This window comes from Polistes dominula, unplaced genomic scaffold (genome assembly GCF_049000335.1).
Source record: "Polistes dominula isolate Pdom_NZ unplaced genomic scaffold, Pdom_raw_medaka contig_373, whole genome shotgun sequence".
Classification (NCBI taxonomy): Eukaryota; Metazoa; Arthropoda; class Insecta; order Hymenoptera; family Vespidae; genus Polistes; species Polistes dominula.
In genome coordinates, this window is record NW_028300899.1 from 14,865 (window position 1) to 35,111 (window position 20,247).

The following is a 20,247-nucleotide window of genomic DNA, read 5'->3' on the forward strand; positions in this document are numbered from 1 at the left end:
AATATAATGTATTTGCCATTTGTTTTCTTAATTTGTGATAACTAGGATACATTTCTTCTGGTCATTCTCTGGTATTCTTTTGATAGAACATAACTGCATATGATTTCTTCCCAATGTAAGTATAATAAGAACAGTTCATTTAAAAATCTTTCATAGTTGCAGTATTGTTGTATTCTTCTTATCAATCTTGATAATAGTGAGTAGACACTTCTAGCCAAATTATTTACCTCACCTGTGGAATGAATCAATTTATCAATCACCTATAGTGAATCGATGGGTACAGCTTTTGTTTTTGATAAAGATCGCAGTGAAATCATGCATAAAGGAACTTCGTTTTTCTTTTAATCAACGGAATATCGTTTCCTCCTAATCTCCGAGTGGAGTTTCCTTTCACTAAGATCGATAGCGTATTCAAACAGGAAATAAAATAAAGAAGAAACTACATATTAATTTTATTGTCTACGTATTCATTTTTATTTACATTTGATTCGATTTTATTTTATATGATTTTGGATAATATTCTAGATAACTTATCGTTTTGTTCTATTTTATTTTACAGATATAACCATGGATTCTTTTTCTTTCAAAAATGTTGGATGAATTCTTCGATGGATTTTGGGTGGATCTTCGATGGATCTTTTTTCAATGGCAAATCGAGTATCGTCTTCCATCGTCAGACTACAATGCTTGTTGCAAAGTAGGAGTGTTTTGGAGCCATTGCATTTACTACGAGTTACTAGTTTTAATTATTTAAATAAATTTTTAGCATTTCTTTTCTATCGACGTATCTTTAATATAGCGAATAATCGTTATTAGAAATGATAATATATAAGTAGAGAAGAGAAAAGATGTTTAAGGAACGTTTAAGGTAAAAAAAGGATTAAAAGTGAGGATACGTAACGCGTTGATGCTCTCTTCGAAAGGCGCACATGCATCCACGTATTATGAAGTAATGATGTGGTGTAATGGAGTGCGAGAGAGAGTGAGTGAGTGAGAGGATGAAGAGAGGTTGAGCGCGTGACAGAACACGTGACCAGGAGCACACGGAGCTCGCGTGACTGGCCTCGTGACGTCAAACGCACGTGTCGCATAGCGTGGCAACTGCTCCACCCTCCTCGCCACGTTCTTACTTACTCTCTCTCTCTCTCTCTCTCTCAATATACTGCACTTTACATGAGCTTGTCTCCTTGTAGTGGTCAGTAGCGTCTCGAGTTTTCGCTTTACCCTCCTTCGTCAACTTTACTTATAGTCTTTTGAAAGAGGAGGCTTTCACCCAGAAAATCATAATTTTTTTTAACCATTTCTTTCTTTCTTACTCTTTTTTACTCTCTTATTCCCTAACATGTAAGATCAAATCATCGCTATTCGATAATGCCTATGATTTATTAATACTGGGTGGACTATTGCGTAGATTATCGTGTTATATGTCATGCTTTGTTAATGCCTCTCGGGATTAACCTGACCAGAATTTTGTTTAATATTCATATTCAAATATGAGGTTTCTTCATTTGGAAAACTTGCTATACGGCCCTGTAATATCCCTACTCTTACTCCGTTTTCTCATCTTCTCTGTCTCAGTCACTCTATAAGGAACGCGTATCGCGCGTGGAATTTCTCGGTCGAACGAGTCAACGGCCTTATCGGTGAGTTTACACTCGCGGTGAGTCGCAACGGTGACTGTCACGGCAGAGAACTCTAACGTTTTTGCCGTTATTTCATTTTCCATCCTGCACGCGAGCTAACGATTTTTGAAGTTATTTAAAGTGTCTACAGTGTCTTGCTTTCAAACGCGCGCCCCAATGATCTCTGCTGCGCGCGCACTAGTTAACGAAACTCGGAGAGAGAAAGGGCGCTAGTACAAACTTTGCCGCGAAACTGGACGTGGAAAGTCGCGAAAGAACGTCGTGGCCGACCCACGACGGTTTGCATTGAATGTGTCAGTGATTTTCCGGAGGCGAGTCTAACTTAGTCGCTTTACGAGTGCGTGCGTGCGATCAATCAAGAACAGAGACGAAAGAAGAACTATCATTAGGCCCTTCTTTACGAAAAGAGGACCTCCTCCTATTTTCGAGGAACTATTTTCGTCAATGGGCTTGCCTTCTGTTCTCTTTTCTTTTTTTTTTTTTATCCTTTTTCTAATCCTAGTTGTCGTGCTAATCGAGCAAAGATACCACTAACATTTTTCAACTTTCAAGAAGACTTGTTTGTCACGTTCTTCAACTTTTTCAAGTATCATCAAGGTACAAAGGGTGTCAAAGGATTTTTCTTCCATCATTTTATTCCAACCGAGTTTGAAAGAGCGATTTCACTAATTTTTGAAAGACACTCTGACGTAACCTCGTTCTATGCTTCAAGATGATGGAGACGCAGAATTATTGGGAAGACAATTCCACTCATTCTATGCAAGTCAAATATGAGAGGTAAGACATAAAATGCTTTTTGAAACGCTAATACTATAAATAAAAAGTAATAAGTATAAGCTTAAGGCTGTTAACTTTTAGTCGATCAATCATATCACGAAGCGCGTGCTTTTATGTCAACAGATAAGGCATTTGTCGTTTCACAATGTAAAAAGAATCGAAGAACTTTCGTTGCCTCAAGAAAACGTTTCATCGTTGCATTAAAAAAATTTTTCTTTTTCTCGTTCTTTTTTATTAAGTTCAATCATCGCTAAACAAAATCGCCAATCGTATGAAAAATATTTCTATGGTTTACTTTCATAATTTGAAATAATATAATCCTTCTTTTAACTTGTCATTTTTTCTAATTATGTAATGAGCTGCGTTAAATGTCAAATATGTTTGTCGATTACGATTTTACGTAGAGATACATATATATATATATATATATATATATAAGTATGGAATAGAATTTTATAGTGCGCAAATCGATTATGAGTGCACAATCAGACAGAAAGATAGGAAATAAAATTAAAAGAAAATAATGTTCATAGTTGTATGTATGTATGATAGGTCAACGATATCAGTTTTTCTCGTAATGGAAATGCTTCTAAAAATAATTAAACATGAACAAGTAAGGCGACCGTTATCGCGTAAAATACTCAGGTGCTTCGATTTCGACTTTCTTACATCGCCTCGTATACTGATAATCAAATACTTTCGTAGATATCGCTGTTTTATGTGTCTTTTCGAAAGTGTCTACCGCAAAAATTCATGGCCGTGTTGCTAGTGTGCTGTAGATAAGATAAATAATCGCAAGAACATCTCTTTTATTCTCTTATGTTGATCGAGCGCCACAACGTCACATAGTACGCGTCGTACTTTTTGGCTCGGTCGCTCGCTCGCTCGCTCACTCGACCAAATTAGATTCAAACGTATAAGCAAACGTTCAAGCGTTTCTTAAAGCACTGATCGACAGCTCGACATCGATGACTTTTCTAATTTGCTATTTTTTTATTTTTCCATTTTTCCACTTTTCTTAATTCGTCTGTACGCCGTTGAATAATTCTATTTCTAATTTCTATAGATTTTATATATTTATTCCATATAACTTTTGGTTTTTTAATGATCATGATCGAAGATCATCATGAAGAAGAAAGAAAATTCACTAAAATGTGACGTTTGCAGACGCGTCGGTATAATTGTTAAATGACATAGCAAGCTACTTGAAAATACCCATTAGGGATTAAAAAGATAATAGAAATGAGAAATTCGTTTAAAGGGTGCAAGAAGAAAATAAATAAAAAGAAGAAGAGGACGATAAACTTATGTCTTAACTTTTTATTTTCATTATCTCTTGATTATTTATTCTCACTAATAAATTAACGATCTAGAGCGACGAATAATCGGTCTCGCTTTCAAAATCGTCGCTTCGAAAGTGAATCGCGAAACGGGGCGTGCAGTCGAACGGAAGAGAAGTCTCGCACTGACGCAAGCGGGATCAGTACCTGCGTCATGGAAAACGACTAAAACATTATTACTGGACTTCGTGTATGATAGATAAATAGAATATATTTGTAATCTTTTATTTTTTCTTTGCCGTTTTTGGTTTTTTTGTTTTTTGTGTCTTTTTTGTCTTTTTTTAAGAGGTAAAACAGTTGAGGCGAAATTCTATCGTTAAATTTGGATGTCAATAATTTCGTAATATTATCGTAGGTGCAGGATTGCCACTATTCGGTGTAGCATCTCGAATATAAGCGTATCTGTAACATGTATGTACATATATGGTGGTTAACATGTGGAAAAGTAAAACGCGCTCGTTTCCAAGCCACGTTTTCGTTTCTCCATCCTCGGTCAAGTAAGCACGTACTGTCCGTCGCACTCGTTTATGCGTGGGAATTCGCATACACGGGCAGGAGCAATGGCAACAACCTTTGGATTATCGATTGCTTCTCGCCTCACCTATTTACTCGAACGTTAGTTATCTTTTCCCGTCGCGAGCTTGATTTAATCTCGAAATCTCTTTCCGTCGCTTGTTTGCTTTTGCGTTATCTCCCGTCGTCGAAATTAGATATAGAGAAAACACAATAATATCTACTTATACTTATATACAAGAATTTTCTTTTATAGTAAAGTTAGTTAGTACTTCTTTCTTTTTTCTTTACTCTCTCTAATACTCTTCTAATACTCCTAATATCTATGTACAATTGGGATTCCCGTTCTATTACTTGTAAGAAGAAAATGATGGAAAGGATCGTTCACTGGTTACTCCTTATATTTGTCTTTGACTACTACTGATTGTACGCTGCTTGTGCTCTGACGCCACGGGAATTTATGAAGGCTCCGAGTACTTTACTACCGTTAAGGAATGGGAACGCGAAGGTAGGCAATGAGTGCAATGCGCTCGAGAGAGTAAAAGCTTCTACGAGTCTTTTACCGCGAAATATCTCAACATATAAGTTACTTTCTTATCCCACTTTTCTTTCATTTATTTCCGATTGGAATAATTCATTCATATTCTTTTTCCTTAATATAGTATTAAATACACAAGTGATGTACATTCTTATTCAAAAATATTTCGATGATAAAATCATACGTGTCGCGATAAAGAGTCGTCATGGTACATATTTGTGCTGGTTTATTTATTTATTATTTTTTTTTTTTTCTTATTAATTTTTTTTCCATTTTTCTCATTTTTCGATTAGATTTTTATAGTGATTTTTTTCACATCGCCAAAAAAAAACGATCTCTAGATGGTTTCTTTTGTTCTACGAAATAATGAAAAAAACTGACGAGAAGCGTGCGTGCATGCGTGCATGTGTATGTATTTGTGTGCGAGAGAGAAGGAAAGTGAGAGTTACCTTGAAAGCGCACGTGTAGTCGCGCGTGCTTGCCGTGCGCGGGTGTTCGCTCTATGAGAGCTCATTGTTTTAATTGCACGCGCGAAAATAGTACTAAACTATTCGTTCGAGGATGCAAACGAATGTGATTGCGAGGATGTGATTCATTTTACAGCCGAACGAACGAATATGCCAAACATAGGCCCAAGCTTTGACCAGACATAATTAATGAGTTTTCTTTTCTTTGAGAAAAAAAAAAGAACTAGACGAAATTTGATAAGTTTGAAAGAAACATTACGTTTCAGTTTTTAGTGAGATCGAGTCATGGTTCTAATCGCACAAATGTTCGAAATCTGGGTCGAACATTACCGAATTTAATCGTGCCGGCCAACTGTTCCTAGAATGTTTAACGTGCAGACGTTCTCAATATGCGCGAATGACTTTTCTTGTTCATACTGCCATTAATTTGATTGGATGAAAGTGTTTACGTGGTAAAATAAAAGAAAATAAAAAGTAGTCGTGGTTTGCGTCTTTTTCGGAACCGGTGCGTTAGATAAACGAGAATGATGATGCTTGCTCCTGATTATTATAAACAGAGGACCGATAAATGTATAAGCGATACGCACGTAACGCAGAAAGACATTTATGCATATGATAAAAGTGACGCGAAACGTTATTAGAAGTTATTATCGAAATCGAATTATTTCGGTGGTATAAGGAGATAGCATGATAAAGTTTTATTTCTCTAAAATCTTGAGATATGATTATGAGGATTTCTTCTTTTTCTTTTTCTTTTTCTTTTTCTTTTTCTTTTCTTCTCTCTTCTATTATCGACGTATTTTCAATTGCAAGACGATTTCTTCAATTTGGCGACTCGTAAGAGTTCAAGAGAATGAAAATGAAGCATTAGGCTAGCTTTAGTATCCCGCAGGTGGAAAAGGAAAGACGCGAAACGTCGAGGAAACGTGCGAATCATAGTTGTTTGAACGGTGAGTGGGGAGAACGAGCTGCCACGAAGCAACGCGCTTCAGCAAGAGAGAGTCACGTTGTCCGACACGCGCTATGCTGACACTCGAGCGATCTATGTAGGTTAGTATTTTTACATAGCTAGCAACTCGGTATCATGCGAACGGAAGGGAGACGACGACGCGACGTGTTTGCTTGCTTGCTTGCTTGCTTGCCTGCCTGCCTGTCCGCCGATCGCATGCATACGACGACGTATGTACGACGTGTGTACGACGTCTATACGACGTAAGCTCTCTATGAGATATGCTTGTATTGGGCCGAATATCGATAGACGCATTGACTTCGAATCAATTTTTCTATTTCAAGAAGGAAAGATTTCATATTTATTGGGGTTACATGTAATTCAAGGCTATTGAGTTCGTTGGACGAAAGAATAAACCTATAAGAACGATAGCTCGAAGCATTTCTATTTAAAATACATTATGCTCTCGGGAATAATTATAGTATCGTGCGCGTATATAGAGTATCGATGACCGATATGCAACGATTCGGTGAGAACCGACACGCAAGGTTCACGTGATGCGCACACTTTGTTGAAATTTCTATTTTAACCCATCTCTGGTAGCTTATGTGAGCGGTGCTTCATTTTAATTATAACTAACGTGGTATATTATTATTCTACGGCGCATCCTTGACCTTTCGCAACGGCGCCCTCGCGTCATCGGCAAATAAACATGGAGGCTTTGCGAGAACTTTTGGTGCCGTTTTTACGTAACTAAATAAATCGCGACACGTGCGCGAGCAAACTCGGAGATGAAATATACTCGATTTTTAACTTTGTTGAATGCGAATATTAAATGAAATAGAGTGAAAATAGTTTTATCAAATAAAGGACAAAATCGAGATGTTTTTTTGTTAACACGTTGCCAGCACACTTTTATTTGACGATCGTGCTTAGAAATACGAAGATCGGACGGTTATAGCCGTCATTTGCGGCAACGTGTTAATAGTTGTATGATATGGCACGATAAAAATTCGGAATCGAACGTTTTCTTTTTCGAGTTTGAGAAATTTAGTTGTACGAAAAAATATATCGTCAAATACTCGTGCACTCGTGTATCAAAATAATAATGGAAATCGCTACTGAACAGATATAACGTGTCAATTGTAATCGATTTAGCGAATAATACATACATATAATATATTATTTTATCGTTGCGTAGGTTATAACGATAGAAAATCTTACAATAAAATGTTGCTCCCGTACGCTGATAGTGTATTATATAGATGAAACTGTTCCGCACGTGCGTCCTAAGCTTGAACGATGAAAGTGAAAAAAGAAAAGATAAGCCTGGGCATGCATAGGTGCATAGAGGTAATTTATGTATCTATAATACATACATACATACATACATATCTCGCAAAGTATACGTATTGTATAGAATTTTCTCCGTTGCTGTGTCCAATTTTTCATTTGATATCTTTTTTTGTCTCCTCAACCTATAAATTGATTTAAAATCGTAAGTCTATACCTTTGCTCAAGGACGAAAGAAAGAAAAATAGCTTAGAAGGATATAAAGAATTGTTGAAATAAAGGTTCGAACTGTAGCCTTCGCTCTAGATGCGACATCCAACACGCGTTTGTGTATAATATCGATTATCAACTGTGCGCTCTACTACTAATACAGCCTGCACTATTTCACGAACGAGGAGCACGTATCATCCGATACAGAGTTCTAAAAAAAAGCTTGGCTACCACGTACTCCTTTACTAATAATAACGTAATATTTTTATACGTTAGAACTCGCGCGAGCGCAATTTTCATGGAGATAAGTAAGTATACGCATGTACAAATCTCCATTTACCTCCGCACGTGCGCGATATCCCTGTCTTGCTATTTTTTTCCTTCCTTCTCTCTCCGTTCTTAATCGACTGGTGGTCCCCTCCGAGCGAGTGGGGGTCTTGTAAGTGCTATACATACGTAGAGATATAATACGTGAAAGTGAATGCACGTACGCACGCACGCACGTACAAGCAAGCAACCAACCAACCAACCAACCAACCAACCACGGGTTCCGCGATGTCGACGTAAAGGTCGTTGAAGGACGTCTTCAATCGCAAACGCCATTATGTCATGATCTTTTCAGAACAAATCTCGAATCGGTACAAAATAACATGTTTTCTTTTTCTTCTTTTCTTCTCTTCTTCTCTTACTTTTATGAATGTTAGAAGATTGTAACATTCAAAAGACAACAGCGTGTATTAGCATTACCTTAATAGGTAAATTAATGTGTATGTATAATACTTACATAGAGCAATTGGTAAATGTTAATTGCGAAGTGACATGTCCGAGCAAAGTTTGCGGTTATTTTTGTGATCATTGAAATTTGGTTCTCCTAAAAAAATCTTTGAATCCGATGAATCTTCTAACAAGGTAAAAACAATTTCTTTCTCGTTTTTTCTTGACGTATTTTTCAAGATAGATGTATCTATCTTGCGCATCGCATCTTTTCTATTATATATACCGTACATTGGAAGATGAAATGGATGGAAAGGGAAAAGAAGCCAAGCCAAGGGGAGAACGATCTGTGAGAGAGTCACATGCAAGAAAATGTCAACCACGTGCGAGAACACGAGGCATAGTTTTCTTAGACATAACCAGTTCGGCCTCCTTACGTTAAGTAATTTCTTACACCGATAAAATAGGTGGTGAATGCGTGCGTGCGTGCGTGCGTGCGTGTGTGCGTGCGTGCATGTACATTATTTGCATGTAACAGTGCTGCGCATTATGTGCTCACTAAAAAGCACGGCTTACTTACTCGACAAAATTTTCTTTCATTACAATGAATTTCTCTTTTTACTGACTTTTGCGTCATCATCAAACGTCAAGGTTTGTTTTCCGTTGCGATTGATAATTCGTTTCTTTCGTGACTGTGATGTAGGTCGATAAGCGAAAACGAGCTCGGCCTAAATACGAAGTGAAATTGATTTCATTCCAAGAGAGGTAGAGTGAAATTTGATGTCTGTTAAAAGAAAAAATATGTTCGATATGCAATAGGTATGCATTGACTTGGACTTAGATATAAATATGCATCTCCTGTAAATTTCATAAGCAACGACAATGTCGTTCGTGTTTTTGCTGTCTAGCTGGCGCATACGAAATAATCAGATCATCTTAACTTTTTCCATATGCTTCTTCTTATAGAAAAGAAAATCTATAATGGAATATAAGCGTGCCGCTAGGTATAACTTTCTTACTCTAGGTAGTATCTCTTTCGAGCTATTTCAAGTATTACGTATATTAAGTAAATTGTCATTAATTCTCTTTCGTTTTATTCTTCCAAAGCCAGAGCTATAAACAACACCATATTTCTCTTCAATTACGTATTTCTTTATGTACATATATGAAAGTGAATGATTTCATAAATTTAAAATTCTTGCGAAAATCCTTAGAGACATGAATATGTTACCTACGTTAACCGCTATTTATGTACACATAGATATTAATTATATTTTTCAGTTTGGATGGAAGATCCTGCAAGGATGAAATTTATAGAATGGGCTTAGGAACAGGATACTGCGAAGGAAACTTGAATTTCGCCACTGCCTCGGAGGACGATGAAGTTTACACTAAGAAGAAGGTTTCCAGAGTAAGTCTTTAATCTTCAAAAATAAGCATTTGCATTTTATTTTTGTATGTTAAATTATTTATGTATTTAGTGTAATGCAGTTAGTGTACCAACGACACAACCAACCAATTACCCATGCTTATGATACATGTCGATATTTTGACGAGCTAATCGAGGATACATATACATACATATGTATTTATAAGTTAAAATTCCCGGAGAAATATGGGCCGCCGCATGACTGTGACGCGTTGTGGAAAAATTGTTTTCTCGTAACACGTGCCGTTCCACGTTTGTTTATCAATCGCGCGACACAGGAACGCGATATTTCTTGGAACGCTACTCTTCCCCTCTTTTTCTCTCTTATGTTAGAGCTTTTCACCTGATAATAGGTTGCCGTTTTTTAAATTAAACAGCAATTGTAACATAAACAGCTTTTTAAAGTCTTCTTGCGACTATTTAATTAAAAATGACTTTTATCAGTCATCTCTCATGCAACTATTGTTGTTAGCAGCGTACAATACATACAATTGTAAAGCTTTGTGTATGAGACCAAACCGTTGACAAATGAATAACGATTAAACAACGATTAAACAACGATTAAAACTTCAAGCGACTTTTCATTATTTTTTGATATCTTAAAGCATTTAAACAAATATTAACACATGCATATACCTCCTACTTTACATTTCTTTCATTCGATATTTCAATAAAATGAAATTTGATGAAAAGATGATCGAATTTATAAATAGAATTTGGTAGAAATCAACATACATATCTACTCGATTAGAGCATAAAGCGATAAGCCAAGTGTAGTTCATGCGGCGAGGTAAAATATCATAAACATATATGTACATATGTATTTACATATGCTGTATGCAGAGCTGTTTTATTTGTTGCTCACTCGTTTGCTCGATCACGTGCAGCTGCGCGAGTCGCGTCGCGTCGCCGCGTTGCGTTCAAAGTACACAATCACTCGCTCAAAGTACAACATACTACTACTTGGATACTCGAAGCAAATGTTTCTTTCCTTTTTTATATTGAAATATAGGCTAGTATTTCCTACCTTGCTCTTAATTTCGATTTTGGAGAAAAGTTCTATATTCAACTGTAATATTCAAATTCTCAAAAAGATGGAGTTTATCTTTTCTTCGAGATACCGATCGATCACTATTTCTTCATCGTTCTTTTCCTCTATGTTGCAATTTCTGTCTTTCAGTACAAATCGTTTCAAAGTACCTCAAGAACGTGACGTGCCGTATTTGAGAGATGCTGCAAACATGGTAGATAATTATATGAATTGTTCGATTAATGATAGATAAAGAGAAAATGATAATCGTTAATAAAACAAACACTACTCGCGCGAATAAGAGTATTCAATTTTCTAATCTCAATTGGAGAGAAATTGATGGATCGATTATTGGTTAAAGATATCCGCTGACGATAATATTACATTTTGATTTCGTTTAAACAATTATCACCGACTTGTATGAAGAAAGATTTATGATTCGTTTAATCTCCAAACTCGGTGTCGTACTCATTTTCTTTTCTTTCATATAACTTTCTCTTGTGTGTTTACTCTTTTATACGAAATTATAAAAAGATGACATTGAATGAAATAGCCCTCTATAGCCCTCTATAGCCCTCTATTTTTATATATTTGGTATTCCAAATATCAGTAGTCTACTCTATATATAATTATGTGGAAGGAAAACAAGTGGCAATAACAATTGTCGGCGAGCCGTCTTATCGAAATAAAACGAAGAGGAAACCTAGGTTTTATCTACCACTTGCGTAATACTCGGCGATTGGATGTTGCGTAATGAACCGCTTAATCCTTCGCTGATTGATCGTCCAATACAACCACCTATAAGCAACAATATTACACGCGGATATAGCGAATCCTTTCCAGTTGTTCTCCTTTCGATGACGCAAACTTGATTGGACTGTTTCTAATAGAGGTGTTTTCTAATTGCACGCATTTATTGCATTTATTATTTCCCTAGAAAAAAAAGAAGAAATATGTGTGTATATACATATGTACAATATGTCTATAAAACAGCCTGTAACTATAAAGTTTGGCAGTCGATGAAATTAAATGAAAAATACCCATAGAATTTACTCCCACTAGGAGGTATTTCTAAACTAGATTGGTCAAGGTGGTACGTGCGAGTTATAAGTACGAGTTAAGTGCCAGGTAAAGCAGCAGGCGTGTTTCGTGACACGAAAGCAATTCTGTGCCGGATCGATTAATCGACGGTGGGAATACCTGGTTGCTTTCTCGGTCATGGCTGTGACTCAGGATCACGTTATGTGGTCACTCTTCTACTAGATCTGCTGTGTCAATTGAGAGGCAAGGTTCAATATAAAATAGACACTTTTTGTACACACGTGCGTAAGCACGACAAAATAACTTTTTATTTATTTTTTAGTTCTTATTGTTCAAATAAAAACGATTTTATGACAGATTTGAAGGTAGACATTTTTCCTTAAAATTTTATAATGGTTAGAAAAAATAATTTAATGAATGTACAATTAGCATCAATTGATCCTTCTCGAGAATGAATAAAATTGAAACGCGAAGGAATAATATAGATCGACGATGGTCAGATTTTTCATGGTCACCATCTTCGTTCGATTTGTCTATCTTTTTCGGCGCGTATCGTGACACGTGGACGTGTTTCAAGATAATTCGTGTCACGAGTGTCCGTTTCTTTCCTTCGACTCTTTTAGTAAGACCTCGCTATCCGAACAATTTCGAAAGTCGTTCGACATTTTTGTCGTTGTCGTCGTCGTCGTCGTCGTCGTCGTCGTCGTCGTCGTTGCTTGCTTGCTCGCTTTTGCTTGCCTGCCTGCCTGCCTGCCTGCCTGTATTTTCTATCATTCCTTGAAATCTACCAATGTTTACAGCTGACGTGATCGGAAAGCCTTTTCTTTCTCTTTTGAATTACCATTTATTGGTTAGCCATCTTTTTTTATTAAATTTAACAGTCATTTTGATCAACTTTATTGTCAGGATTAAATCATCTCTTGTTGAAGAATTGTTCTTTGAATATTGGAATTAACCAATATTCTTTTGTTTTCCAATAAAAAGGAGGATGAACAATTTTAAAGGATAAATTGAATTGATTAGCGAGAGATAAATGGAGAGATCACAAAAATAAGATTAAATCGCAGCTAACAGTTATTTGGTATTTCCCGCGTGCTATCGTTTTTTCTTTGTTTCAATTTTATTTCGTGTACAACGATAAATGCGAACAATTCTCGTCGATAAATGACTGTTATGAGAAATACGATAAATATTAAAAAAATAAGAACTAAAGTTCTTCTAATATACATATAACTATCGTCTAATACAATATTCCATCGTTTTGACCTACCTAAATATTAATTAATGACGATAACACACTCAATTACGATTGTTTTTCATGAATGTCTTATTAGAAAATCTAATCCTCTTGTTATTGTAAACATAGAGAACTGGATTGAACGAGCTGGATTTAAGCAGAAGAAAAGTTGACAGGTCAGATGGCACGAATTTTATTAAGAGACAAGTGTAGAAACACACACACACACACACACACACACACACACACACAAACGCGCGTTCACATTTATCAATTTCCACGCTTTATCAATTCCCCCTCTCTCTTTCTCTTTCTTTCTCTCTCTCTCTCTCTCGCTCTCTGACTCTTTATTTAAGATTTTTAAATTCTTCTTATCAGAGTCTACAAGGGGGATCTCATTTTCTTGCGTCACGTGCCACGAATCGAGATTTATTGGCACAAGCCGACGCGTCACGAGAGCTTGATTCGACGACTCACGATTATTTCCAGTTTTCAACAAATAAAAGAGCTACTGGATATCAATTTGGACTTCGCGCAGTGCTATATTAGTATCTTCGAAAACGGTCTCTCTCTTCTTTGGTCGGATCGAATCGTCTTTAGTCAGATTTTACATTTTTTCTTATTTCATTTTCTTAAGTTTTTGGCTTATTTATATTCTATGATATATATCGATAATATGTTAAATTATTTTGTCTTTAGTTTCTATTTAATAAAATAATTTTCTCGATCGAGTGTTATTCTTTTCTTGGTTCTTATAATAAATAGAATATGCATGTATAATGCATGTGTTCGTATTTAAAAGGTAGACTGTTTCTCGAGTACTTTTTATAGTCGCTCTTGTCATATATATATATATATATATATCCTTGCTATATACTTTTTGCTCCGTGTCGTGGTCGTTTTGTCATTCGACGAAAATAATATATTCCCACTTATTGCATCAAGAACGGTAAACAACACAGCACGTGTTTACTCGTCCGATGCGTGTTCTTGGGATGGATCGTGCATCTTGAATATCGTCGCTAAAATGAATTGCATAGCAGGCTTATCAACGCGATTCATATATACTTTTTTTCATTGACGACTTTTACGAACGTCAAACGTAATATGAAAACTAATTCGATATTACACACGTATTCTATAAAAACAGATATTGTCGAAAAACTTTGATCTCGTTTTATACTTGCCAACCCTTTGTTACCTCTTATTACTTTTTCGTCGATGCAAATGATGATTACAAATAGACGAGTCACCGATAGGCTATTTTTTCGTTGGATCATTCGTGAATCAGACATTTGCGTCAGGATTGCGTCGATTTTTTTCTATCTTCTAACGCGTCATCGAGTTGTTTGGAATATATTTAAACGGCGAGGCCGGTCCAGCTGTCGCGGATAACAGCTGTCGTCTCACCTCTTTCTAGTATGAATTTCAAATGAAATTCATTTCGACTAACTAACTAACTTGCTTGGAGAATCTGTCGAACTTGTCGAACTTTTTACAAAACACTTGGTTGCTCCTTTCATTTTTTCTCTATTTTTCTCTTTGTTCGTCTCGCCTTAATTACGCTGTTGTTATTTCTGTAAATGTGTTCGAAATCCGGTGACGTCTAGTTATCGTTTGAAAAACAGCGAGATCTACTCTTTCTTGATAAACTCTGATCATAATACGAGAACATCTTCTTGGACTGGTTATAACCGGGCAATGTGATATCTCGACCTCGTTAAAGCAGTTTCCATACTCGTCCGATTTTTAATTTTTTTTTTTTCATCTTTCTCTTGCATCAACAGAATTGTCTTTTTCTTTCGGGGAGTATTTGAGGTCAAAGCGCGGTTCGTAACGTTGACTCGTCGTTCTATTCTATAATATATCTATATTATCATATATAGATGAAACTGTTCGTTTTCATTATCTACTGCATTCGATGCTTTACCAAGAAATTAATCTAATAACCCCGAATATTGGAGATACTCGATTTGGAGATTTTCGATTGCTATTTCGATTGCGATTTGTATGTATATTTTGTACGTATTTTGCGAGAGTAAGAAAAAATCTCTTGATTTGCGAAAAATCATTTTAAATATTATCAGGAAATGATGTGGTTATTATAAGCCACATTTTCAAGTTATTTCATTAGATTCATCAAAATATCAATTCGCAAAATATATCTTTTTTTTTGCTTCTTTCCTCGCTGGTAGTATATAAAAAAAAAAAAAAGCTCGGTTATATCCAGTTCATCCCGCTTATCTAACGAAACTTCGATGACCTCTTCTCTTTGATAGAGAAAAAATATTGACGGTGTTTATACAAAGTATACGTATATAACTATGTATTTATATGTATGTACTTATGCAATACATTCTCGGACGTACGAAATTACGTAGAATAAGGAAAAATAGGGTAAAATGGAGAGAAATCTATTTCTATTACTATTCGAAAAAATCCTTAAACGCGGTTTAGATGTTGAAAGTTTGAAGTATCTGATGTTTTTGTCGATCGGCTTTTATATTTCTAGTCAATTATTACGAAATCGGGACAAAATGAATGTGAGAAGACTTTCGGAAAAAGGTCAGAACGAACGGGCGCGCCGAAAGTTTTGACTAACCATAAGTCGTCGTACTTGGTATGTACGTTCCTCGCTTCGCGATCGCATACCAAGTTTATGTACATAGGTAATCATATATTAGCTTAGCTAGTAGAGATGAATGTGTGTACGTATGTACGTATGTACGTGCACATTTATAAATACATAGATATTGCAGATTGTGTAGGTATATGCGTAGATTAAAGGATAGGTTCGTTGGCTCACGTGTTGGGCGTAGTGCATGGCGTTTCCAACACGTGACGTCGGTTTCTCGTCATCACCGAGCGACATCTCCGTCCACTGCTAAAGTAACAAGAGTCTCGAGGCCGATGGAACGTAGTCGCTCTCCTGCCATTCGTAAAGGAGGACGGGTTCTCTCTGATATACTAAACAATAAGACTCTTCACATATTATTTGCGTAGTGCTAATAATATTTATCTATCGCCCTTATCCCTCTACTACCCCGCTACTCGACGATTTCAAAATATTTCATTACTCCTGACATTGTGGTCATTGTGGTCAGTGTGGTCAGTGTGGTTATTGTGGTGTATTAGTGCTTACTTATCAAATTATGTGTTAATTATTGTTACATTAAGTGTTAGGATATAAAGAATACAATTATTGCGTCCTGCGACTTTCTTTTTTTCTTTTTTCTTTTTTTCTTTTTTTCTTTCAATCTGTCATCTTATCGCGGAAACGCACAATGGTCACACATAGTATGGATAATATTTTAAATATGCAATACTATCCGATGACTAATCACGTCGACGCGTCGGTACATTCGCCACCACCAAGGAAAAGACGTTGCTTGAACAAAGAGGTAAAGTTGACATAAAAGTTGACATAAAAGTTGACATAAAAGTTGATATAAAAGGAAAAACAAATTTGTTATGCGTCCGTGCTCGCGGGTAATTCGGACACGAGAAGAAACGATTCATTTTGGCGCCCCGCGTCGGATATACCACCGAAAATGTTCCAAGGTTGGACACACGCCAAAGATATCTATTCCATTCAATTATTTACTGATAAATAATAATATATAGCACATTAGCTAGTATCGACGGACTAGGATTTATTTGTTACTTGCGAATCAACTAGTCTCAGAAATATTTGATAGATGTATAGTATACGTAATAGTATTTGCGTGTTCAACTACTAAATGTGATAAATGTGATCGTTTTGTCTTTACAGCAAGATCCAATGTCGCATAGGATCATCGAGAAGCGTAGAAGAGATCGCATGAACAATTGTCTCGCCGATCTCAGCAGGTTGATTCCCGCGGAATACTTGAAGAAGGGTCGCGGCAGAGTGGAAAAAACCGAGATCATCGAGATGGCCATACGTCATATGAAACACCTGCAAGGTCTTCGACAAGGTTTTTGCACTTTATTTGCCACCTACGTTGTGCTACCCTATTCTCGTCATCTTTTTCGCGAGCAAATGAGAAACTGACGTATGGTTTTACTTGGTTTATTATTTAGAGACGAAGCACGCGAGCGTGACACCTGTGCACGCACACCCCGAAGACAGCGTTGACAGCATTTCTCATTCGACTGCGGCCTCAACCGCGGCCGAGCACTACAGGCTGGGATTTCAAGAGTGCCTCAGCGAAACGATGCACTTTCTTATCGAGGTCGAAGGCTTCTACGCAAGGGATTCTCTTTGCGTGCAGTTGACCAATCATTTGCAGCAACATTGCGAGAAGATCTTGGCCACGAGTGCGTATGTCTATCCTCTATAATTTATAAATCTACATTGCTTTTTTATATTTCAAATAAATGTCTTATTTTAGGTGACAGGCTGGGCTTTCCGCAACACGAAATGCTGCCAATGTCGACCGGCGGTGGTGGCGTTGGCGTTGGCGGTGGTAGCGGTGGCGGTGGCGGTGGCGGTGGCGGTGGCGGAAGTACAAACGTTACGAGTTACGATCATGCGAGCATACCGATGATATGTCAGCCTACCGTTCACTCCGATCACGGTTCGAGTTCGGGCGTGAGTTCCTTTGGCGATTCGGATCGTCCTCCGCGTCCTATTGGCAGTTCCGGTGTTTGTTGTAGCTCTGGCATCATCATATCACCGCCCACGATCGTCAGCGACGACAGTAACCACAGCAGCCATTCTCACAGTACACCTCTTAGCGCGAGTAATAACTATCGTCCTCAGAATTATAAGTTTAAAAGCTCGATCAAACAGAGGTTTTCCGCCGAGAGGATCAAGTCGAGTCCTTCTCCGTGTGCTAGCCCTGAAAAACAAACTAATTCCTCTCATGGCGTGCCAATTTTTGCTCTTCACGATGGTGGTGCTTTTTATGTTCCTCTCACTGTCGAGGCTTCCATACTAAGTCCTCACTTTGGACTTATTCCGGATAACGGACCGGACACTGTCCTTCATCCAGTCACCATATCCGTCAATTTTAATCAACAACATTCGATGTCGCCGCAGTCAGCGGCTAGTCCAATCTCGATAACTACCATGACGACGATGACAACGACGACGACGATGACGTCGACTACGACGACGGCGACGATGGCGACTACAACGACAACAGCGACGTCGATGACGTCGACGACGACCACGGCGACGGCGGCGGCGGCGGCGGCGGCGGCGGCGACGACAACGGCGACGGCGATAACAATGTGCAACACCGTAAATGGAGCCGTACCCTGGTCCTTGCAACATAGTCCGATATATCAAACGTAAAAGTTTAGAAAAGATCTAGAAGGTTCTGAAAAATATCGAAATATTTGAATTTAAAACTTTTTTTCTTTGTACGATTAGACCTATCGCTTTGCTATCTTTTCTGGATTCGCGAACGATTCGCTCGAAAAATATTGTCCATTCGATAAACATTCCGGAATATTTGCGAAGCGTACCTTTTCTCTTATCGAATGTTCTTTTATGAAACACAAAAGAACGCATCCGCGACGACAAATGTTGTCGGCACAATATTGAATGCAATATTATGTACCTACTATATATATATATATATATTTTTTTTTAAGTACGATATGACAGGACTCCATTTATGGAACAGAGTTACTCGTCTTAATGGTGATATTCCTATATTTAGGAATAATATATCTTATAATGAGAACATTTATACCTCCGCATTTTGCGATTAAATCATTTTAGTTCCACTTTATTTCGATAGAACGTTTTTCATAGTTCTAGTATTGCACAAAAGTATTGCATTTTATCATGTATATTTATATTGAAGGCAAATTTATTTATTCGTGAAAATAAATTTGTTATATTTTTACGGATATAAGTATATATACTACGTTTCGACGAATGGAGTCCTCTTTATTATTAACGTTACTGTTATTGTTACTATAATAATAATAATAATAATAATAATAATAATAATAAAAAAATAATAATAATAATAATAATAATAATAATAATATTAATAATAACAATAATAATAACAATAATAATAATTATAATAATGAGAATAATAATAATAATTATTAAGACTATTGTTATTATTCTAACGATTACTGTTAATAGAGGAGATTTTGTTTAATTACCGAGGCTGTGGGTTGCTTTAGCATTTACAATCGTTCGAAAGAACAAACGATTAAAAGTAGACAAAAAAATATGTTTGAATATTACGAAGAGAAGCTTCAGCTCGCACTTTTGTTTCGGTGTGTTTTTTCTCTCGTCTTGTCACTCTTATTCCTTCCTATTCTTCTTTTTCATTCTTTTTGGAAGAAGTTTCGTAAATCGTAAAGATCAAGCACGATGTTAGATCGGTTTATGATCATTAAATTGTTTGGCGAGTGCTTCTTGTATCGCTCTTTTATTAATTCTTCATTCATTCTTTGTTCTTTATTATTCACATTGTTTGTTCGCTTCTTCTTTAGATCTTTAATCTTTCCCTCTTTGTTCATTTTTTTTTTAACAAGATGCGACTTCCATATACACATTATCCAGCGAAAATAAAGAGCGCTTTGTAATTCGTAATTTTCTTCTTTTGTATAACGAAGTACTACGAAGAAACTAAAAGAAATTATTTTACTTTCGCCGCGACCGTTCATAGATCGCGTTAATAATTAATGATCATTTGCCAAACAGCATTTGTCAACAGGCTCGAACGTTATATGTTAAAACTGTCAAATAGTTCAAATGAGTTTGTCCGAAAGTGCCTATACGAAGACGCCAACACACTTTAAATTACACATCAACAACGTATACGTGTCGAGTTTGAATCATAAAATGAACTCATGTCACGTTCGATAGCGAGATAATTTAATCTGCTAAATGTTTCGTGAAACAGGTCTCAGCGATTAAAGACTGACAGAGAGACCTATATTACATTGAATTCATTGTAAGATCGACTTGTTGCATCAAATATATTTGTAAATATTATGTTTAGTTGTAACTTTATCAAAGAATTTATTGCGAAATAAATTATCATAAATTGATTATATATATATATGTATATATGCCATATGTAAATGATAGTTTGTATTCTTACCCATG

The 20,247-nt window shown here is 36.5% G+C and overlaps 1 protein-coding gene across 8 annotated transcripts; it reads left to right on the forward strand.

Moving 5' to 3' along the window:
- The first annotated feature begins 563 nt into the window (after positions 1-563).
- cwo (transcription factor cwo) lies at positions 564-20,194 on the forward strand. 8 transcript variants are annotated; one of them, XM_089178479.1, is made up of 6 exons: positions 8,432-8,639; positions 8,744-9,209; positions 9,726-9,855; positions 16,954-17,137; positions 17,244-17,480; positions 17,555-20,194. In XM_089178479.1, exons 3-6 carry the CDS (start codon positions 9,763-9,765, stop codon positions 18,460-18,462), a joined length of 1,422 nt encoding a protein of 473 aa, XP_089034605.1. In that variant the 5' UTR covers positions 8,432-8,639; positions 8,744-9,209; positions 9,726-9,762; the 3' UTR covers positions 18,463-20,194. The 8 variants fall into 8 exon arrangements, with proteins under 8 accessions (XP_089034598.1, XP_015172116.2, XP_015172111.2 ...); XM_015316617.2 differs by having other exon boundaries at positions 8,744-8,886; XM_089178472.1 differs by lacking the exons at positions 8,432-8,639; positions 8,744-9,209 and adding an exon at positions 564-2,420.
- The last annotated feature ends 53 nt before the right edge of the window (positions 20,195-20,247 follow it).